The sequence below is a fragment of the Oncorhynchus masou genome, chromosome 18, assembly GCF_036934945.1.
Source record: "Oncorhynchus masou masou isolate Uvic2021 chromosome 18, UVic_Omas_1.1, whole genome shotgun sequence".
In the NCBI taxonomy this organism is placed as follows: domain Eukaryota; kingdom Metazoa; phylum Chordata; class Actinopteri; order Salmoniformes; family Salmonidae; genus Oncorhynchus; species Oncorhynchus masou.
The window spans coordinates 51181951-51206294 of NC_088229.1; the positions used below are offsets into that span (position 1 = coordinate 51181951).

Here is a 24344-nt window from a genome sequence, read left to right on the forward strand (position 1 = left end):
CGCATCAGAGGTTGGTGTTGGAGCTGTCCTGTCTCAGAGGGGTGAAGACAAGAAGCTTCATCCGTGCGCTTTCTTCTCACACCGGCTTACCCCGACTGAGAGGAACTACGATGTGGGGGATCGTGAACTCCTAGCGGTTAAGATGGCATTGAAGGAATGGAGACACTGGCTCGAGGGGGCTTCTCACCCGTTTCAAGTGCTTACGGACCACAAAAATCTGGAGTATATCCAGCAGGCGAAGCGGTTGAACTCTAGACAAGCTAGATGGTCTCTCTTCTTCAGTCAATTCCAGTTTATCCTCACCTATCGGCCCGGGTCGAAGAATCTCAAACCGGATGCCCTGTCCCGAGTCTACGCTCCTGCCATTCGAGATGACACGGACATGCCTGTCCTTCCTGCTGCTAAGATTGTGGCTCCGATCTCGTGGCAAGTTGAGGATACCGTGAGACGTGCTCAAGCTAGCGAACCGGACCGGAAAGGAGGTCCTGCCAATCGGTTGTTTGTCCCCAAGGCAGTGAGGACTCAGGTCCTTCTGTGGGGGCACTCCTCTCGCCTCACCTGTCATCCGGGCGTAGGTCGCACCTTGGAGTTCATCCAGCGTAAGTTCTGGTGGCCTACCATAAGAGAAGACGTTGCCACTTTCGTCAATGCCTGTCCCGTGTGCTGCCAGGGCAAATCTTCTCACCTCCGCCCTCAAGGACTCCTTCACCCTTTACCTGTTCCCCACAGACCCTGGTCCCATATCTCATTGGACTTTATTACTGGACTTCCTCCATCCCATGGCAATACTACTATCCTAGTCATAATCGACAGGTTTTCAAAGGCGGCCAGGTTCGTCCCTCTGACTACGTTACCTTCTGCCAAGGAAACGGCTGAGTTGGTAATTAATCATGTGTTCCGAGTCTTCGGCATTCCTCAAGATATGGTTTCTGACAGAGGTCCCCAGTTCGCCTCAAGGTTTTGGAAGGCCTTCTGCCAACTCATGGGGGCTTCTGCCAGTCTATCTTCAGGGTACCATCCGGAGTCCAACGGCCAAACAGAGGATGAATCAAGAGCTGGAAACCACCCTCCGATGTATGACTCGTGACAACCCGTCCACATGGTCATCCTTTATTGTTTGGGCCGAATACGCGCACAACACCTTGCGTTCCTCCTCCACTGGTATGTCCCCGCACGAGTGTCAGTTTGGCTATGCTCCTCCATTGTTCCCGGACCAGGAGGCAGAAGTCAGAGTGCCTTCAGCCTTGAAGTTCGTCAGACGCTGTCGGCTTATGTGGAGGAAGACCCGTCTTAATCTTATGCGTTCCTCACAGAGGTACCAACAACAAGCCAACAGACGTCGCCGTCCCGGGCCTACCCTGCGCCCCGGCCAGAGAGTCTGGCTCTCCACAAGAGACTTACCTCTACGGGTGGAGTCTCGCAAGCTGTCCCAAAAATACATTGGTCCCTTCAAGGTTGCCAGGAGAGTTAACCCAGTTTCTTATCGCCTACACTTACCCAGATCCCTTAAGATTAATCCCACATTTCACATTTCATTGTTAAAACCTGTTGTTTTTTCTCCCCTTGTCCCTGCAGACAGACCTCCCCCTCCGCCTCGTGTCATTGGAGGCCAGCCGGCTTATACCGTCCATCGGATACTGGATTCCCGCCGGGTGCAGCGGTCCTGGCAGTATCTGGTGGACTGGGAAGGCTACGGTCCCGAGGAGCGCTCCTGGGTTCCTGCCAAAGACATCCTGGACCCTGACCTCATTCGTCAGTTCAGGGCCCTCCACCCTGAGAGAGCTGGTAGGAACGTCAGGAGCCGTTCCTAGGGGGGGGATTCTGTCAGGATTTGGCCAGGGTTGTTCCGGGTTTTGGTCACTAGATGCCCCCATTGTGCTTTTTGACCTTGTGTTTTTTCCCTTGTTCCCCATTATTATTTGCACCTGTGCCTCGTTTCCCCTGATTGTATTTAAACCCTTAGTTTCCCTCAGTTCTGTGCTCTGTGTTTGTATGTTAGCACCCAGCCCTAGTGTTCTGTGTATTCTTGTCGATTCCGGTGGATGCTCTTGTGGAATTCTGTTTTTGTTTTTGAGTATCTCTTGAGGCTTTTTTGTGCTATTCCTACCACCTTTTGGATTTGCCATTTTTGTATTTAAGGACTTCTCCTTTTTACTTTATTAAATACACCGTCTTAAGTACTGCTGTGTCTGCCTCATCTTCTGGGTTCTGCTGACTATTCGTGGCTCAGTTGGTTAAGTGACTGTTTCTCACTCCGGAGACCCAGGTTCGTAACCGGGTCCTGACAACCTGTGTCAATTGAAGAAATTAGAGAGGCTCTGAATTCAATTAAAAAGGGAAGTCATCTGTCCCTGATGGCCTGTAAGTTGAATTCTATGGAGAGTTTAAGGAGTTGCTAGAAGACCCTTTTTTATGTTTCGAGTTTAAATAGATTGTGAAATGGTCTCCGCTATGAAACAGGGCATTATTTCACTGATTCCGAAGCCTGATAAAGACCCTTCTCTCATTGACAATTGGAGACCAATTACTTTGTTAAATATTGATTACAAATCGATTGCTCTGGTTTATGCCAAAAGATTAAAGAAAGGAATGGATACCATTATCAATGAGACTCAAACAGGATATATGAAGGGCCGTCACATAAGTTCCAACATTTGTTTGGTCTTGGACCTTTTAGATTATTCAGATGCAATTGACTCAGATGCTGTTATTGTACAGGCAGGGAAATGGCTAATAACATAGTCCGGGAGATCAGGCAAGAGGTTGATGACAGGAGATCTGATAGGCAAAAGGTTTGGCAGGGAATAGGCAAAAAGGCGTCGTTAGTGAGGATGGCCAACAACTACGATACACGGGAGGACTAATACGGAAATAAACAGGGCTCCAAATAGAATGTGTATCAAAACAAACAATACCTCGCAAAGAGCTGAACTAAATAGTGTGTGTAAATGACATACAGGTGTGTGAACAGGTGATTGGGATCTGGAGAGACAGCTGGGTTCAGGGGATCAATGTGTTTTATAGTGTGAGTTGGAAGCAGATGTTACATGTACGACAGGGATGCCCTTTTTTATTCATTCTGGTAGTGGAACCTCTATCTCTATATATTCTGAATAATGCAATTATTTCTCTCCTAAAATGAAGAAAACCAAGAATATATTTAATAATTGGCTAAAAGGGGTCATTCTATACTTGGGAGAGTGTTCAAGGCAGAGGGACTGTCTCGCTTTTTGTACCCCTCATTATCTTTATTTGTAAATCCCTCTACCTGTAAAGAGATCAACAAGACCCTTCTTGACTTTAAAAGATGTTTGATCAATACAGAATCAATTTAGTATTTAATTTCTTACAATGTGTAATAAGTTGGGATGTCTTCAATTTTCACTGAAATATAATTATATTCCTGAAATATTACCTGCTAAATTGGCTAGGTTTCACATAGAAGCTTTAATGTCCTGGAAAATGTGTTTCCTGCACAACTTTTCCTCACATAAAGCTATTTTATGGAATATTTCAGACATAACTGTAAGGAATAAGTCATTGTTCTACCCTACCTGGCATGAGACTTTGACTTTGTTATTGATGTTTTTGGCAACGGGTAATATTCTTTCATATGAACAATTTCTAACAATGAATGAGTTTCCAATACCTTTCAGAGAGTTTATTTCTGTGATCAAAGCCATTCCCAAGGGTCTAACTACACTAATGAAAACTCATCTTAGCTTTGGTGATGATCACAGAACTTATCCAGAACTCAGCTTGGAAAGCGTGGGCTTACTTGAGAATTCTTGTAACAAATACATAAGACACATTTTCCATTCACAGAACCAACTAACGCCTAGAGGAAAATGTTTCTGGAACATGCTTATCCTGACAATGTCTGGAAAATCTTGGTTGTGTCTGGAAAAAAGCTTGGTTGATGCCTTACAAATATTGTATACCAAACAAATGTAAGGTAGTCTACTTTAAGATTTTAAATACGATATATCCATGTAATTCAATGTTGTCCAAATTTGTTGATATTGATGATATCTGTGTTTTTGGCGAAAAAAGTGAAAATCTTGCACACTTGTTCTATGTATTTAAATATGTGATAGATTTTGGGGAAAACCTTGCAGAATACTTAATTATCTTTTTGAACACTACCCATGTTTTTGACATTAAGGATATATGCTACTATTGCAAAGATAACAAGACCATTGAAATGATTGTACTTTAAAAAAAAATATTGTTGCCAAATACTTTATACACAAACAAAAATTCCAGAATTCTCTACCAAAATTAAACATTTTTTAGATTGAATTTAATCATCTTGTTAAGACATTATCCATAGTGAATTCCATAGTGAATTACCGCATATTACCGCATTGATGTGATTGGTTGATGGAAGGTGGGGGCGGGAGGTACTGTGTAAACACAAACTCACTTCATTGACAACTTCTCTCCAAAGGAATGTGTAGCATTGGGCAAAGTAGTGGTATGTGTTAATTGGAGGGATGCCCATGGAGCTGGGGATAAGAAATATCCCATGTGAGAGAGGCAGGTTGAGGTTTCCAGGGTTAGAGTAGTGCAGAATTTGTCATATGCTGAGGCAGTGAAGAAAGTAGAGGAAGATGGATCAAGGGGAGGGATCCTGAGAGGAGGGGTGTGAGTAGTAGATCTGTACCAGTACAGAGGGATAGGCCAACAAGTGATACATGTTTCAGTAAGATTTAATTTTTAGCATTTTATAGCAATGGTTATCAACTTTAGTGCAGGGATGGAACATCAGTCCAAGAAAATTGAGGTTGTGGTGGCAGCTGTGGAGAGGTACTTGGGTGTGCAGACTTGACATCAGAAGAGTTCCAGATGTGTTATGTGGTGGTGTCCCATCCTTTCAGGTTGTTGGTCTAAATAGATAGTTTAAATAGTGGAGTAGGGTGGTGTTATTATATATTTTCTTTAATTGTGAGGGTAGGGTTAGATGGTAGGGTGTTTGTTTATTTTTATTTTTATTTTCAAGCAAAGTATAAGGGAGTTGTACTCCCAGTCTAGTAAGTTTAACTATACATTCATGTACATACTACCTCAATTGGGCCGACCAACTAGTGCTCCCGCACATTGGCTAACCGGACTTTCTGCATTGTGTCCCGCCACCCACCACCCGCCAACCCGTCTTTTACGCTACTGCTACTCTCTGTTTATCATATGCATAGTCACTTTAACCATATCTACATGTACATACTACCTCAATCAGCCTGACTAACCGGTGTCTGTATGTGGCCTCGCTACCTTTATAGCCTCACTACTGAATATAGCCTGTCTTTTAACTGCTGTTTTATTTCTTTACTTACCTATTGTTCACCCAATACCTTTTTGCACTATTGGTTAGAGCCTGTAAGTAAGCATTTCACTGTGAGGTCTACACCTGTTGTATTCGGCGCATGTGACAAATAAACTTTGATTTGATTTAAGTGGCGGTCATGCAACAGTTATTGGATGCCAACTGCCGTTAAACCTCATCGTAGAAGACAACTTCTCTCACAACAGCTTTCCACGAAGCGCAAGTAAGATGAATGCCCTGACTTCTGTAGAGGCTGTATCACCGTAAATACTGCATGGCCAATTCAGACATCAGATTGCCCATGCAATACCTTTATCGCCATTCTGCACCTATACTCCGGTCGCCGATCCCGAGGGGTTTGTGCTGATTGTACGGAGATTGTGACATCCGGTTAAATGGCGTCTCTTGAGAAAGCAAGAACAAGATGTATGTCAGGAGAAGTGCAGTATTATCATAAGGAGACATATACTGGAATACGGAGGAGGAATGGAGGGGGGGGCAGAGGAGGTCTAAGAGAGAGAGGGAGGAAGCCCGTGAGCTTGAGTAGGTTAAAAATGGTGTAAAAAAAGAGTTGGTTTGTTCAAGAAGAATGGTAGAAAGTGTAAGCAGAGTGAGCTGGAGACAGGAGGAGAAATGGAAGTGAATGAGGTCAAATTATTGGAGGTGGTAGGTGTGGTGAACTTCTCGGAGCCTAAGGTTTACACCGACGTTCAGGACAAAGATGAGTCTGCGATAGTAGGAGTGAAGTTTTTGGAGACAGTGGGACCCTTGCCTTTTGGCTGATCCATTTGCGATTTCACGGTGGGTGAAAACAGTCGGGTATTGTGTAATCAGTGAGGGTAAGCAGAAGTGGTCTTGTGATAATTGTTTGTTTCTGCTGGTCAAAGGGAAAAGGCGTTCCGCGTTAAACAAAATGGGGCAAGAAATGTTAATTGTTTTGCTCTCTAGAGCGCCATTGAAAGGAGTGATTACTGGGGTAGCAGTAAATGTAAAAGTTCACCAACTGAAGGTGAAGATTCCCAGTGTTTGTGATGCTCGTTGTGCGACGCATACAGGGTAGCATGAGTGGTGAAACAGAAGAGTCATTGTCTATTCTTTTGAGTTTTGAAATTGAGTCTTTGCCCGACAAAGTGATGTTAGTGTAACAGTATAGTTTCCGTCCCTCTCCTCGCCCCAACCTGGGCTTGAACCAGGGACCCTCTGCACACAACAACTGACACCCATGAAGCATCGTTACCCATCGCTCCACAAAAGCCACGACTCTTGCAGAGCAAGGGGAACCACTACTTCAAGGTCTCAGAGCAAGTGATGTCACCGATTGAAACGCTATTAGCGCGCACCACCGCTAACTAGCTAGCCATTTCACATCGGTTACATTGGGATATATAAGTAATCCTCTACAAGCTTTTGTGCCGAACACATTACGTTGCTACAGGTGTCAAGCTTCTGAACATGTCGCAGCAGTCTGTAGGAGGGAGATTCCTAGGTGTGAGAAGTGTGCAGAAGGGCATGAGACTAAGGAATGTGTAGCATTGGAAAAAGTAGGGGATTGTGTTAAATGTAGGGGTGCCCGTGAGGCTGGGGATCAGAAATGTCCCGTGCGAGAGATGCAGCTTGGGGTTTCCAAGGTTAGAGTAATGCAGAAGTTGTCATATGCTGAGGCAATGAAGAAAGTAGAGGAAGATGGGTCAAGGGGGAGGAATCCTGAGAGGAGTGTGAGTAGTAGATCTGTACCAGTACAGAGGGATAGGCCGGCAAGTGACATGTTTCAGTCAAATTTGATTTTTAGCATTTTATAGCAATGGTTGTCAACATTACTGCAGGGATGGAATGTGAGTCGCAGAAAATTGAGGTTGTGGTGGCAGCTGCATATTCTACAGAGTATGGGTGCAGCATTGCTTTAAAGGCGTTGCATGGTCAATCTGATGTCTGAATTGGCCGTGCTGTATTTACAGTGCGAGAGTTGACATCAGAAGAGTTACAGGGTGTGTTACGTGACGGTGTCACATCCTTTCAAGTTGTTGGCATGAGGTAGGACTAAATAGTGGAGTAGGGTGTGTTTTTAATATTTTTTTAAACGTGTGAGTGTAGTGTTCGATGGTAGGGTATATATATATATATTTTTTTCAAGCAAAGCATAAGGGAGTTGTACTCCAGTCTCGTAGGTGGCGGTAATGCAACATATATTGGATGCCAACCGCCGTTAAACCTCATCAAAGAAGAAGTCCTCCGGTCGCCATATTGGGCTGCAGCTAACCGTACTTGGTTGAGGCGGGCAAAGTCGTTCTCTCGTTTAGAAACATATATTTTCCATGAAATACAATGTGCTTGACTTGGATAGGAGCTAGCCAGCTCTATTTGCTAACTATCGAACGTTAACCAGTATATTTTAATCTAACGATGACTTTCGTGTTTCTCTGGTCATTAGAATGCTACGTTGATGACTGTCACTTGGAATTAAGCTGTTCATTTTGATAGAATTCGTCTAGTCTGGTAAGTAAACCTCTTGGAGAGCTGGCTAGCTATTGCTTACATTGAATAATGCAATTTCCATGTAATGTTAACGGTAAGATTACCCAAATAGATGGCAAGGCTTCAGTTATTAGCTGACAACGTTAATTTATTTACCAGAAACAAAATCAATGACATTTGTGCCAGCTTAGTTGGTCAATGGGTATTTGACTGACACGTCACCCATGTGGTTCAGGCTATTATTGTTAGCTACCTAAAGTGGCTTTGATTAGGTTGTCTTTTACAGATTTGTTATCCGTTTTGCACCCAATGTCAACATCGCCTTGTCTTGACTATGTTGAAAGCACACTGTTGACCTTTCTATTTTCTCAGCTCTGAATCTCAGAACTTGTGCTCAGAAACTCAGGATCCTACGGTCACCATACCTTCCCTGTCACTTCCCAGGCCATTGCTCCTTTATTGATCCCTCAAATTCTCCAAGCCATGTCTGTGTACTTGGAAACCAAAGTGGCCACCACACCTCTCCCCCTTCCCACCCACTTCTCCAAGGCTGAGCAGTCCTTCTCCCTTAAGAAACGCCGCCTCCCCTTCTCTTCATCCTCCACCTCATCTCTCTCGACTCCCGCCCATATCTCGCACTCACTACCCCCGCGCCCCCCGTCCAAGGGTTGCCCCCCTCTGAGCCGGGTCTTCCCCCAGCGCCCCCCGTCCCCCTGGTCTCCCCTCTCCCACTCCCTCATCAAATCTCCCCCTCCGCTGTCGCTGTACGACCCCGGCAGACAGCAGTCCTACTTCAACCAGTGCTTCACCAACCTGGGCCTGCTGGGGAGAGGGTCCTTCGGTGAGGTGTACAAGGTGAGTGGGAACTGTCCAAAACGGATGCACAGGAAATTAAAATATCATAGATAAAATGTATCATGTCAATCAACATCTTTAATGTGGAGAGCCTAAATAACACAAGAAAAAGGTCTCAGAGCTCCACTTGACTGCTTCCCAGGTGCTGAGCCTCCAGGACGGGCACCACTACGCTGTCAAGCGTTCAGTCCAGCGCTTCAGGGGCAACAGTGAGCGCAACAGGAGCATGCGGGAGGCCCAGAACCACGAGCGCCTGTGCCCCCACCCACACATCCTGGGCTTTGTGGCAGCCTGGGAGGAGGGGTGCCGCTTGTACATCCAGATGGAGCTGTGCTGCACCAGCTTGCTGCTGCACGCCGAGGCCCAACCTTCCAGCCCAGGTCAGTCAGTAAAAATTGGAAAGGTGCATTGTGTGACACATCATATGTTGCATACTACTGTTCTATGGATGTGATTTGTGAATGGCAGTGAAATTAAATGTAGTTAATGTGAGTTTCTTTGTATTTGTTTATAGTTCTTGTCACCTATTTCTATGACATATTTGGGGTGTGATTTCTGTTGATACACTTTGTCTGACCGCCACTGATACACAATACGGCTGTGCTAACAATACATGAGGAATGTAACCCTGTGTGTCCATAATGACAAATTTTTCTCCCATTACTCTACAGATGAGCCTGCAGCGTGGGCATACCTGTGCGACCTCCTCTCGGCGCTGCACCACCTTCACGCCCGTGGCTTCGCCCACTTGGACCTCAAGCCAGCCAACGTGTTCCTGACGCGCTCTGGCCGCCTCAAATTAGGAGACTTTGGACTGGCACTGGAGCTCCGAGGGGAGGGAGTCGCCGCTAGCCTGCTGGAGGGGAAGGGGAGGGAGAAGGAGGATGTCCAGGAGGGTGATCCCCGATACATGGCCCCAGAGCTGCTGAGGGGCGAGTATGGCCCTGCTGCTGATGTTTTCAGGTGATGATGCCGGTGCTCCCTATACTCCTTAGTAATGGAGGAAGTGATTCCCCTTTATGATGTGAAGTGCTTTGAGCACCTGGTGGGGAAAAAAACATGATTTATATCTAAACAATTAGTAATAATGAGACTTTCCTGTTTCTCTCAGTCTTGGCGTGTCCATCTTGGAGCTGGCTTGCAATATGGAGGTGCCAAAAGGGGGAGAGGGATGGCAGCAGCTCAGACAAGGCCGTCTACCTGCAGAGTTTACCAATGGTAATGGCAAGTTGTTTTTTTGTACAATATATTTGTCATTTAAAAAAAAAAACAATTTAACAATCTTCTAAATATGACACAGATAATGGGTAATGGCAGCTTTTACACATCTGTGACCGTATCCACAAAGCATCTCAGAGAAGTTACTTGGAATCCTGTTAACCTGTTTTTAAGACAAAAAAACTAAACTCTGAGTAGGTTTTAGGATGATGTTCAGACACTGCTCAAACTCTGAGCCAGGAGTAAAACTCCTCATAAAAGTTTCTCAGGTCCTAATCACAACTTTTTGAGGTACCGCAAAGGAAAGATGGTGATGACTCTCATTGATATTCTAACAAATGATGGGAAATACCAAATTGCGGTAAGGCATCGCCAGCTGTGAACATGTTTCAGACAACCACGTTGAATGTAACTGTACATCAAATTGCAATGATAAAACGCTTCATATAGTTTTTGCCTGACACCATCTCTTTGCCTAGTGAAATAGGCCTCGTGAAATCATTGTCAAAAGCCCAAGAGATGCATGTAGTTTTAGATTATTTATGGATTGTTCATGTCCTAGAAATATCCAATTCTTTCAACAAATCCAAAGCAATTGCATGTGACACAGGAACCACTGACTCACTGCCTTTTTTTAATATCAAGACACCTGCTGGTAACTTAACTGGTTAGGGCATCTCATGCACAACTTATTTTTTTAATTATTATTTTTAAACCAAATAGGGTAGAGTAAAATGTCTCTTAGCACTTACAACCAATTTTCTACTCTGAAACGCTTTGTGGCTACGACCCCAGGTCTTAAGAAAATATATATGATACGCATCTTGGATTGACTTTCAATGTTATACAAGATTTGCCCGCTTGATTTGTACTCCTTTTCAGCAGTGAAATTAACCTGCACACTGTCATGTCCTTCCATGTGTTTGTCTAATATTGAAAAGCAATCGGGAGCATCAGTGTAAGGGAATCATTTTGTTCATATGGTTTGCACCTGGCAAATTTGTCTCGAGTCTGGACATTCACATTTTATGCCTATTAGGGTCATCCCTTTTTATCTTAATTTTCTGTTTCCCGTTATTGTCTGTGTACTTCCAGGCCTGTCAGTGGAGCTGCAGACTGTGCTGCGGATGATGCTGGCCCCGGAGCTGTCTGTGAGGGCCACCGTGCCCGAGCTCCTCACCCTGCCAGTGGTCAGGAGACACAGGTGGAGGCGCCATGTCTCCCTCTTCCTCTGCGAAACCCTGCTCACACTAGTCACCTTCTGCCAGGTTGGTAAACCCAGCCGCCATAACTTTCAGCTTCCCTCTAAACTGCGATTTAACTTTTTTAATAATACATTTTGTTCAAACTCAACCGCTAACCATTATAAGAAAATATGTTCTAAAGTAGCTATGATACACATGTTGGATACAGGGATGCAAACTAGTCACCTTTCGGCAAAATTTGCCGTTTTGAATCCAAAATAGGTGACCGACATGATTCGTGTAGATCCATTGAGAAAATTTTGGGTGGGCGGTGGCTTTGGATCATTACTGGCTGTAAGCAAACGAGTGATGTGCTTTTGGAGCAATACTGGCTGTATCCAAGGCTCAGCTAATTGTTCACATAACAACATAATGCAGCATGTGACTGAAGAGAGAAGGGACAACCAATTTGCTAGTTACAGCATCGGCGTGCGCTCTGGAAAGACAGAGTAGAAACTCAGTTTGCCGGTTACAGCAGCATGTTCCCTGAACTATAACGAAGAGGAAGGTGAGAAGCCTGACCACGGGGACAGGTGTGAGAAGATGATGGAGCGTACTTGAAAAACAACTGGCATTTGGAAAGTTTGAGGTGAGGGAGAAAGTGTGGTGGAACAAGTATTGTTAGCATTAAGTATCTTGCTAGCTGGATCGAATTCTCCATTAGCTAGCCAGAGAAATGTTGAGCAACATTAGCCAACTTAACTGATCAAATAATTGAGTTTATGGTGTGAAAATTAGTTGGTTAATGAAGTCAGACAGCTAACGTTATCTAGCTAATGTTACAACATCAGATGAGCTAACGTTAGTAACCTAACCAATTCACTATAGTATTAACTGGTATTTGAGTCCTTTCCGTTCCTCAATTTATAACGCTTTAGTTGCTTACTAGGACCCTGGCAATCTGTGTGAAATTTTAACTAGCTAACTAACTATGTGGTACAGTATGTGGTTAATTTTCAGAATGAGAGAATTAGTTAAGAGGGAGCCTTGTTAAACAAGTGGATTCAGGGATCAAGTGTAGCTGAAGCTGGGCCTGGCTTAAGCTGGATGCCACTATGGAGGTGAAAGGAACACCACACACTTTCCCTCTCTCACTTTTTCAATACAGTGGATTAAAAGGGGTATGCTAGGTGTACTCTCTGCCTAAAAGATATCAATTATGCCAACAAAGGGTATCATGCTCTGCTGGCACATTGTAGAACATGTCCACAGGCAGAAAGTGTATAATGTAGTAATATGCAGTGTAGTCCAAAAATATTGCTTTTGTTGTTGAACTTGACAGTATCACTTGTGTGTGAGTGAGGGGGATTGTTATGTTTATTTTACTCAGTGAACATTATTTTTGCACATTTTGCCTTGTGCACTTGATCGATATCTTCTATAGTGTCCACTATAATAGAGCAAAAAGAGTGCCAGTTAGAATGAAACTTTAAGATGTTTTTCCAAGTACAATATTTTAGATGTGTTGTCACAAACGTTCTATTATAAAGGCTGTCATGGCTAACTGCAATATTGGTGTATTGTTTTTTTTCTTCTCAAGGCTTCAGTGTCGTTTGCTGTAAAGTCTCGGCAACATAGCATTGGATTGCTTTCTTTACGTTTTTTTTTTTAGATGAGTCACATTAACCCCTTTTTTATTTTACACACAGACTGATCATGTAAATCATGTTATTTGTTTAATTAGTTAACCTGCATTTCACGCTAAGTAGGGAATTAATTTTTTTCACAAAATAAGTGTCTCCTTTTTGGACCCTCACCAGTTTGCATCCCTGTGGATAGACTCAATGTTGTTCAAGATGGACCTGTTTGTTTTGTACTTCTATTCAAATAAACTTGTGTATCTTTTACCTTTCTCTTAGTCTATTTTATACTCTGTTTGGGGGCTCTTCTCCTCTCTCAACCTCCCGTTCCTTCCACGCTGGACGCCCCCTTCACCGTGCACCCCTCCAAAGGAGAGTTCGGAGCTGGAGTTCATGCTGCCCCCCAGTGCCATGATGCACACTGACTCAGGCAGCCTCGAGGACGTGGTGTTTCTGCCCAACGCCCTGGGCCCAGAGCACTCCCCCACCTTCTCTCAAAGGTAAATGAAACTCTGAACTGACACGAGACCAGATAACATCCAAATGAGAGTGAGCATTTGAGATATGTATTGGGAGGGAGTTCTCCATTTAATGCAACCTCATTGTACCAGTTTTCTGCATATTCATATACACTGAGTGTACAAAACATTAGGACACCTGCTTTTTCCATGAGACTGACCAAGTGAAAGCTATGATCCCTTATTGTTAAATACTATTCAATTGGTGTAGATGAAGGAGTTAAAAAGTATTTGAGACATTGATGTATGTTTGCCATTCAGAGTGTGAATGGGCAAGACACATTTTTTTACTGTTTTGAACGGGGTATGGTAGTAGGTGCAATGCGCACCGGTTTGAGTCTGTCAAGAACCGCAACACTGCTGGACCTTAGAGTTCCACTTCTTTCAGCAAAGAAACTGAGATTGCAGTGGGCTACGGAATGAAAAAAGTATCCCCTGGAGAATTGGAAAAACATTGCCTGGTCGGAATCTGGGTTCCTGCTGATGGGTGGACTAGGTTATGGAGAAAAGCATTTACTCAAGTGGTTATCAACATTGCAGGCTGGTGATGTGGGATGTTTTCATGGCACACATTGGGCCTCTTGATGAAAGTGGAGCAATGTTTGAGTGCCACAGGATATCTGATCATTGCCAATCAGGTGCATGCATCCCTTCATGACGGTAGTGTATCCATCTGCAACTCCGTTTTTTTTTCAGCAGGATTATGCCACAAGGCTAGGATTGTCCAGGAATGGTTCCATGAACATGTCTGTGAATTCAGCTTACTGCAGTGGCCTGCCCAGTCACATGATCTCAATCCAGTTGAGCATCTGTGGGATGAGATGGAACGAGCTATTTAGAGTAGAGATCCACTACCAGCCAACTTGACACAACTGTGGGATGCATTGGAGTCAACATTGGCTAGCATCCATGGGGAACGCTTTTAACACCATTTAGAATCCATGCCAAATGAAGTGAGGCTGTTCTGAGGCAAAAGTGGGTGCAAGTCAATATTAGGAAGGTGTTCCTAATGTTTTGTACACTCGGACTACTTTACTGTCGCTGGATAATGTACTGTACCAGTCAAAAGTTTGGACACCTATTCATTCAATGTTTTTTCTTTATTTTTTATTATTTATGTTTTAGAATAATAGTGAAGACATCAATAACACACATGGAATCATAGTGACCAAAAAAGTGTTAAACAAATCAACATTTTATTTTTGAGATTATTCAAAGTAGCCACCTTTTGTCTTGACAGCTTTGCACACTTGGCATGCTTTTTTTTTTATAAATAAGCATCAACCAGTGGGTCTTGCAACAGGTATACAGAGATGACCAGTTTACAGAGGAGTATAGAGTGCAGTGATCTGTCCTGTAAGGAGCATTGGTGGCAAATCTGAATGGTAAAGAACATCTAGCCGCTCGAGAGCACCCTTACCTGCCCATCTATAAATTTTGTCTCCGTAGTCTAGCATGGGTAGGATGGTCATCTGAATCAGGGTTAGTTTGTCAGCTGGTGGAAGGGGCCAGAAGAGAGCTTAGGGCATTTAGAGTATAGGCCGGTGTTGGTGGTGGCTGATAACACCCAGACACAGTCAACAAAGAGTTATTTGAAAGTTTTTAATGTGTAAAACCTGCAAATCAAATTGTTTAGGGACAGACTTGGTGGAGACAACCGAGCACTGAAGGTGCGTTTCAATTAACAGGTGTGCCTTAAGTTAAAACCTCTTGTAACTACCCATCCCGGATCCGGAGCGTTGTCATCAACTGACACTAATTAGCATAACGCAACGGACATAAATATTACTAGAAAATATTCATATTCGTGAAATATATTGAAACACAGCTTAGCCTTTTGTTAATCACCCTGTCATCTCAGATTTTGAAAATATGCTTTACAGCCAAAGCAAGACAAGCATTTGTGTAAGTTCATCGATAGCCTAGCATAGCATTATGCCTAGCTAGCAGCAGGCAACCTGGTCACAAATCAGAAAAGCAATCAAATTAAATCTTTACCTTTGACTTTCGGATGTTTTCACTCACAAGACTCAGGTAGATAGCAAATGTTCCTTTTTCCCAAAATATTATTTTTTTAGCCGAAATAACTCTTCACGGAATAGTTCTTCACGTTTGGCTGAGAATTCGACTGGAAATTGCGGTTACGACAACGCCGAAAAATATTCAAAATTAGCTCCATAATATCGACCGAGACATGGCAAACTTTGTTTATAATCAATCCTCAAGGTGTTTTTCAAATATCTATTTGATAATATATCAACCGGGACAGGTGGCTTCTTAGTAGGAAAGAGAGAAACAAGGGCCACCTTTGTCTATTACGCACAAATCACTCAGAGCCCTCAGCTGGCCACTTACGCGATGTTGTCCACGCTCATTTTTCAAAATAAAAGCCTGAAACTATGTCTAGTGGCTGTAGACATATTATGGAAGCCATAGAAAATGGAATCTGGTTGATATCCCTTTCATTGGGCAAAAGGGATGCATAGGAACACAGGGGTTTCAAAATAAGAGTCACTTCCTGATTGGATTTCTCAGGTTTTCGCCTGCAATATCAGTTCTTTTATACTCACAGACAATATTTTTACAGTTTTGGAAACTTTAGAGTGTTTTCTATCCTAAGCTGTCAATATATATTCTAGCATCTGGTCCTGAGAAATAGCCCATTTACTTTGGGAATGTTATTTTTCCAAAAATTAAAATAGTGCCCCCTAGTTTCAAGAGGTTAAGAAAAGTGCAAGGGTGGCAATATATTTGTCCACAACTGTACCTGTTAAGCTAAAAGAGTCAACAATAATAATATATTAAAGGAAAAAGGAAACCGCACACTGCTCTTGATAGTATCACCGATCTTTAATAAGCTTACGTATCGGCCACACGGCCTTCGTCAGAGCTTTTGGGATTTTTTGAAAGTTGCACCATTATGTGGACCATAAGTGCTTCCAAATATAACTATGCATTTCATGACATATATAGGCATTTCATCATTTAAGTCCTTTAGGAAATAATGTCTGGAGGGTGAAAATCCAAAAACATTCTCTTTTACTCAGAGTATTATTAATATCTCCTCCCCTGTCGGATATCTTAACTTTCTCTATTCCACAAAATCTGAAGGTTGAAATGTCATGCTTCAGGTCATTGAAATGTACAGCGACTGGATAATCCCTGTCATTTCTCCTGATTTGAACTTTTATGTTCACTAATTCTCTGCTTGAGAGAGCGGGTGGTTTTACCGACATAACAGAGCCCACATGGACATTTAATAATGTAAATAACATGGGTGGTGTAACACGTAATAATGTTATTTATTTGGAACTGTTTTCCTGTATGTGGGTGGCAGAAATATTCACACTTTATCATGTTGTTGCACTGTGCGCATCCTCTGCATTTATAGCTACCATTTGGTAGAGGGTGTAAAAGAGCTTGGCCAATTTTATTTTGTGGCTGGCAGTTGGCGTGAACCAATTTATTGCGTAAATTGAGACCTCTCCTTTACACAATACGTGGTGGATATTTAAATTCAGCTGGCAAAGCTGGGTCCGATGATAAAATATTCCAGTGTTTCTTGACCACACCTCCCACTTTTCGCGAATTCAAAGTATATGTAGTTGTGAACATTACAGAGTGTTCTTTGGCTTTAGCGGGTCTTTTTTGTAGCAGTTCATCTCGTTTTTTACAAAGCCAAATTATGAGCTTCATCCACACATTGAGGGATAGCCTTTTCTTAGAAACCTCATGTGCATCTCCGCTGCTTTTTCTAGATAATCCTCTGTTGAGTGGCATATACGGCGCAGTCTAAAAAACTGGTTTCTTGGAAGTCCTCTGTTTAATGGCTCAGGGTGGAAGCTGTCATTCTGTAATAAGAGTATTTATTTCCGTTTCTTTTCCATACAGAGTTGTAAATAGGGTTCCATTTGATTTCTCAATCCACATATTGAGATAGTGAATTTGAGATTAGGGTCAGTGTCATTGAGTAGTGCCATAACCTGAAACCCCACCTCTTCAAGGAATACCTAGGATAGGATAAAGTAATCCTTCTCACCCCCCCCCCCCTTAAATGATTTAGATGCACTATTGTAAAGTGGCTGTTCCACTGGATGTCAGAAGGTGAATTCACCAATTTGTAAGTCGCTCTGGATAAGAGCGTCTGCTAAATGACTTAAATGTAAATGATAAAATCTGACAAATCTTCTTCAGTTCCTTCCCATATACACACTTCAGGACTTTATTCAAAAATGGATTCTCGTTTACATTATTAACAAAACGTTCTTCAAAAAGACCCATATAGAGGTTAGCATAACTCGGAGTGAATGTAGAGCCCGTCAATGTTCCATTCGTTTGGAGGTAGTATTCTTCATCAAACCTGAAATAGTTGTACGTCAAAACATATTCAGCCAATTCTAGAATGACGTTTGTTGGTGGATATTCATTGGTATCTCTGTCTCCCAAATAGTGTGCTAGTGCTGCCAGCCCCCCCACATGGGGAATGCTAGTATATAGACCCTCGACATCTAATGTGACCAAAATACAGTCTTCTTTTAAACCGGTTATTGGTGAGATCTTGTTTAGAGTTTTTTTTTTTTTTTACATATGGCAATGATTGCCCATGAGATTTAACAAGAGTCTACAAAGTTCGACAAAGGCTCTAGCATTGAGCCTATTCCTGCAACCACTGGTCTGCCTTGATAGTTGCCTTGTTGTGTTTTAGGTTTGTGTAATTTCGGTAAAATATATATGCATGGACGTATGGCACATTTGCAGCAAAGATATTCATATTCAGGTTTTGAGATCAGGTTGTTTAATAGGGCTTGCTCCAGATTTGAGCATATATCCCTTTGGAACACCTGTGTGGGATCAACACTCAGTTTTCTATAGAAATGTTAATTGCTGAGTTGTCTCTGAATTTCTTTTATATTTTTCATAGTCTAAAACAACCACAGCACGGCCCTTGTCTGCAGGTTTTATAACCAAAGATGAATCTTTCATTAATTCATTGAGTGCCAGTTCTTCTGTTCTCGTGAGATTCTTCTGAATATGGTTTGTTTGTCTCGTGTGTATATACTGACATGGCTTCTTGTTCAACTAACCTACAATAGGTATTAATCAAGGAGTTGTTAACCATGGGACAGAATTTGCTTTTGGGCTTCAAATGGGTACCAGTTCTTTGATCGGTTTCTAGGCCTGAATCAGTGTTTTGTGAAAACGCATGCTTAAGTTTAATCTTGCAAACTAATTTAAACAGATCTACTTTTGTATCGAATGGTTTATCTGTACATGTAGGTACAAAAGAGAGAGACTTGAGCGTCAGTAATGTCTTTTTTGGAGAGGTTAATTACCGTGTCCCGCTGTAACTCCATGTCCACGGTCTGTGTTCCTGGTCTCCTCTTCAACCGCTTGCCTCTCCTGCAACATTTATTTTATTTCGTGGAGTCCTCTGTTGCTTCCGGGCTAACAAAATGGACTGTGTGCCATGGTAGCTGGAGACACTGTCTGTAGGGAATTCGTTCTGTGGATGCCTCTATGTCCAAGTTTCCATGTCCTCCCGCTGCTGCTTATCTGTGTCCCCCGATCAGCGGTGCGTCCCTCCGTCGGCCTCTCCGTGCTCCTGTTCTTGGGCCTTCCCATGCGTACACCAGGCTGAGTTGGTAGTCCTCTGTCTCGCTGGTATTTCCTGATCTTTGTTGCTTGTAGAGAGTCTCTGTATTTCCCAATGGACTGCTTGATCGTATCGTCTATGGCTGTGAAATTAAGGCCTAAAATCTCCTTCATTATAGCCTCGTGCGCTAATCTTAACTTGAACTTCTTTCACTTCCTTTGACACATGTTCCACGATTAATAGCATTAAATCTAATGAGCATTTGTTGAGTATTTCACCCCATTGCTGAACGAAAGTTTTATTGTTTTCCCCAATTGTAGGCTCCTTCTGTATTCTCAGTCCTCTTGGAATGCGCTTGTTGCGCCAATACTCGCTAAGAGTGGTGCCATGCAGGAACAAACGTGTTTCTTTCTCTCGGAGTCTCTGTAGTTGGATTTTGAGTTCGACAGTCGAGCGTGGAACTGGGTTGTCCATGTTGGAGGTAGGAAAAATAATCTTATTGGCGTCTTGTGTGAATGAAAGGGTACTTGCACAATGCGTGGTAAGTGAGTTGATCTCTTGTAGTGGATCCATTGTATACTTGGTACGTCTTTTACTTCTGTGTATACTTACAAGATTTCAGAGTGCAGAGTGAAAAATGGGTATACAAAATTCAAAAGGCACTCGCACATCTGAGCAATCTAATTTGCAGGTGCATGGCAACAATTGAACAAGATGAAGGAAACTGCACACTGCTCTTGATAGTATCACCGATCTTTAACAGTCTTACGTATCGGCCACACGGCCTTCGTCAGCTTTTGGGATTTTTTGAAAGTTGCACCGTTATGTGGACCTGGCCCCACCCACATCCGTTCTACACATCGAAGGGGGTTGGAGGCAAAGGAAAAATAAGTGCTTCCAAATATAACAATATGCAATTCATAAATATTACAAAAGTGTATAAGGCGTGTTAAACACGTCTGTAAAATCTCAATGGGGACATAGAACGTTTTCATTAGTCATAGGGTACATCATGTGAAAAACATCAGAATAATCTACAAGAGACACATATTTCATGTTCAAATTCACAACATAACATACATGGGCATAATAAAATATATTAAAATAAAATGCAATGTTAGCACTGCTGCTGAAAAAGTATAGTGAGATCAATATTTTGTCCATCCTTTCAGCCACAGTTACTCAATAGAAAAAGGCTTAAGTTATATTTCACTTATTATTGCCCTTTGACATTCACACAATTTTCTCATTCAACAGAATCAAATCCCGGCTATCCATGGGAAGCACCTCCACCCCTCTGCCGAACTCACCTCCAGTATTCCATCAACTCAGTCCTGCCCACACCCCTACACACTCTGGTCACATCCACACACCTTCACGTAGCCTCAACCTCGCACACACACCCTCCAGCATCCACTCAGACAGATCCCGCCACACAATGACAGCACTCACAGGGTCCCCCAAAGGCACAGGCTCTCACAGACTCAGCCAGATAGACCGGTCCATGGACGCACACAATCAGCACAACACATCTACACACACTTCCCAATGGCCCGTCCGGAACTGGGTCCGCTCAGAGCCCCTCCCTCGACCCAGCTTTGAACCAAAGAACCTGCTCACTCTGTTCGATGAGACGACTTCTACGTTGGAAGGACAACCCTGAGAACGAGACTGTAAATTGTGTTGAACAACGACGTACAAACTCCGGCTTTACATTGTAATAGATGGAGAACCACTGGACTGAATTGCCATGTGTATTATATAGTTCTCAGTTTCTGTTTTTTAAATGCCTGTTTCAAACAATTGTTTTGCTTGAAATTTGTCCATTTTGTTCCGCTTTTATGAGTTAACAAGTTCTTACTTCAATTTGTAATTGATTGCATTAAAAGAATGGGTCAAGTGATTATATACAGTATTCCGTTATTAACTTTTCATGTCTTTGTATATTCACAATCAACTATTTTGGTTATGTCAAGAAAATGTTTAATAGCTCATATTTACTGCTATAATCCATGACTCAAAGCCAATTAAAGAGATGTTGGAAGCTTATCCTGTCTATTCATACTCAATTGATTACATGCGATCCATAGATGGGGGAGGGGGGGTTATCATCCCAAAGATTGACTGAAAATAATATAATTGCAGTTCACACACATCTAGACATAAGGTTAGTGTTCCCACACGTCCATATCTCCATGTTACAGGACTTGTTTACTGAAGACAAAGGCGACCACCTGTGCTAATTTGCATGCTCTGAACACCTGCGTGTAAGCTTAACCCTTGTGTGGTGTTTTTGTTATTCACCCAATGAACGTGGGTCTGATTGGACCTACGGCATTATTGGGTTTTTAAAACGGTACAGCTGTAACAATTTACGTTAAAATACTTAATGTTGACATATCAATTACAAGAGAGAGACAGCGTACATGGTTAATATTTGCCATTTACCTCTGCTAGAATACATTTATCAATGAAAGCACTTATTTTTTAGAGAATGTGATTTTTGTAAACAAATCTTTAAATTAAGACATGGGTGGAATTATTGTTTATCTTGAACAAATATAAATGAAACAAGGTTTTCATCACTTGATGTTTATTGCTTTGAACTGAACAAATTGGAAGGACAAATTTTACATACAGTATTTAATGGAAACGATAAATGAGCCCTGTTGAACACAAATTAAGGCCGGTCTACAAACCACATGAGGAACTGTATTTCTTGCACTTGATGCATGTGTACTGTGTCTTCCTGTCCTTGGGTCCACACACATCGCAGTGCTTCTTGTTGCTTCCGGCTGCAATCTTGAATGATGAAAACACTTAGTTCAGGAATTTGTCTAACATCTCACTCACTCACGTAAAATAGTTACAGCAGACCCAGGTAGGGGAGTCAGATACACACACATGCGAAAACATCACTCACACTTACTTGTTGGTTCTGTGGGTCGGACGGTTTAATCGATTTGTAACAGGGAACAACAGTCGAGCTTATTATATGACCGATTGACCTTCAGTTAGGCCTGCGCAGTATAGGCCTATGCAATAATAAATGCATCTTCATATGGGATTTTATTATAGGCATAATAGGCTCGGAGTAGCTATAGATTGAAGTTATAGGGCTATGTATACCATGCTATTATGCTTATTACCTTACCTGCATTCTTTCTGTAGGCTACCTATGTATCATTGACATCCAAAATGTTTTGCGCATGGAGACAGCAGGTGTGTTTTTCTGCATGGGTTCTGTTGGCTACTATATATTTTTGGCTGCATATATTTTCAGAAGGTGAATGCCAAATCATGGCACAGCTGCTCTATTTGGATAGGGCGGTGAGAAATTCAGTGCATCGTTGTCTTGCTTATCAGAAACATGCTGTGCTGGACACCATGGCATTCCAGGTGCGGTTATGGCCTTTAGGCCATAATTGGTATAGGGGTTGAATTGCCACCTCAAACGTTTAGAATGTTTAAATAGTATATGATACCAGCTGCCCACTGCACTGAGGCTAGGTAACACGGTCACCACCGATAAATCTATGATTATCGAAAACTTCAACAAGCATTTCTCAACGGCTGGCCATGCCTTCCGCCTGGCTACTCCAACCTCGGCCAACAGCTCCGCTCCCACCGCAGCTTCTCGCCCAAGCCCTTCCAGGTTCTCCTTTACCCAAATCCAGATAGCAGATGTTCTGAAAGAGCTGCAAAACCTGGACCCGTACAAATCAGCTGGGCTTGACAATCTGGACCCTCTATTTCTGAAACTATCCGCCGCCATTGTCGCAACCCCTATTACAAGCCTGTTCAACCTCTCTTTCATATCGTCTGAGATCCCCAAGGATTGGAAAGCTGCCGCAGTCATCCCCCTCTTCAAAGGGAGAGACACCCTGGACCCAAACTGTTACAGACCTATATCCATCCTGCCCTGCCTATCTAAGGTCTTCGAAAGCCAAGTCAACAAACAGGTCACTGACCATCTCAAATCCCACCGTACCTTCTCCGCTGTGCAATCTGGTTTCCGAGCCAGTCACGGGTGCACCTCAGCCACACTCAAGGTACTCAACGATATCATAACTGCCATCGATAAAAGACAGTACTGTGCAGCCGTCTTCATCGACCTTGCCAAGGCTTTTGACTCTGTCAATCACCATATTCTTATCGGCAGACTCAGTAGCCTCGGTTTTTCGGATGACTGCCTTGCCTGGTTCACCAATTACTTTGCAGACAGAGTTCAGTGTGTCAAATCGGAGGGCATGCTGTCCGGTCCTCTGGCAGTCTCTATGGGGGTGCCACAGGGTTCAATTCTCGGGCCGACTCTTTTCTCTGTATATATCAATGATGTTTCTCTTGCTGCGGGCGATTCCCTGATCCACCTCTACGCAGACGACACCATTCTATATACTTCCGGCCCGTCCTTGGACACTGTGCTATCTAACCTCCAAACGAGCTTCAATGCCATACAACACTCCTTCCGTGGCCTCCAACTGCTCTTAAACGCTAGTAAAACCAAATGCATGCTTTTCAACCGATCGCTGCCTGCACCCGCATGCCCGACGAGCATCAACACCCTGGACGGTTCCGACCTTGAATATGTGGACACCTATAAGTACCTAGGTGTCTGGCTAGACTGTAAACTCTCCTTCCAGACTCATATCAAACATCTCCAATCGAAAATCAAATCAAGAGTCGGCTTTCTATTCCGCAACAAAGCCTCCTTCACTCACGCCGCCAAACTTACCCTAGTAAAACTGACTATCCTACCGATCCTCGACTTCGGCGATGTCATCTACAAAATTGCCTCCAACACTCTACTCAGCAAACTGGATGCAGTTTATCACAGTGACATCCTTTTTGTCACTAAAGCACCTTATACCACCCACCACTGCGACTTGTATGCTCTAGTCGGCTGGCCCTCGCTACATATTCGTCGCCAGACCCACTGGCTCCAGGTCATCTACAAGTCCATGCTAGGTAAAGCTCCGCCTTATCTCAGTTCACTGGTCACGATGGCAACACCCATCCGTAGCACGCGCTCCAGCATGTGTATCTCACTGATCATCCCTAAAGCCAACACCTCATTTGGCCGCCTTTCGTTCCAGTACTCTGCTGCCTGTGACTGGAACGAATTGCAAAAATCCCTGAAGTTGGAGACTTTTATCTCCCTCACCAACTTCAAACATGTGCCATCTGAGCAGCTAACCGATCGCTGCAGCTGTACATAGTCTATTGGTAAATAGCCCACCCATTTTCACCTACCTCATCCCCACACTGTTTTTATTTATTTACTTTTCTGCTCTTTTGCACACCAGTATCTCTACCTGTACATGACCATCTGATCATTTATCACTCCAGTGCTAATCTGCAAAATTGTAATTATTCGCCTACCTCCTCATGCCTTTTGCACACAATGCATATAGACTCGCCTTTTTTTGTACTGTGTTATTGACTTGTTAATTGTTTACTCCATGTGTAACTCTGTGTTGTCTGTTCACACTGCTATGCTTTATCTTGGCCAGGTCGCAGTTGCAAATGAGAACTTGTTCT

General features: G+C 43.1%; 1 protein-coding gene across 1 annotated transcript; it reads left to right on the forward strand.

The window, feature by feature from the left end:
- The first annotated feature begins 7554 nt into the window (after nucleotides 1–7554).
- pkmyt1 (protein kinase, membrane associated tyrosine/threonine 1) lies at nucleotides 7555–20852 on the forward strand. Its single transcript, XM_064923612.1, has 8 exons — nucleotides 7555–7816; nucleotides 8168–8650; nucleotides 8793–9030; nucleotides 9322–9613; nucleotides 9762–9868; nucleotides 10964–11136; nucleotides 12972–13192; nucleotides 20061–20852. The coding sequence occupies exons 2-8, from the start codon at nucleotides 8279–8281 to the stop codon at nucleotides 20464–20466; spliced, it is 1809 nt and encodes a 602-aa protein (XP_064779684.1). The 5' UTR covers nucleotides 7555–7816; nucleotides 8168–8278; the 3' UTR covers nucleotides 20467–20852.
- The last annotated feature ends 3492 nt before the right edge of the window (nucleotides 20853–24344 follow it).

Coding starts and splice junctions, on each gene's coding strand:
- pkmyt1 (XM_064923612.1), top strand. CDS start 8,279: ATGTCTGTGTACTTGGAAACCAAAGTGGCCACCACACCTCTCCCCCTT. Junction 8,651..8,792: donor CCTTCGGTGAGGTGTACAAG/GTGAGTGGGAAC, acceptor ACTGCTTCCCAG/GTGCTGAGCCTCCAGGACGG. Junction 9,614..9,761: donor CCTGCTGCTGATGTTTTCAG/GTGATGATGCCG, acceptor TGTTTCTCTCAG/TCTTGGCGTGTCCATCTTGG.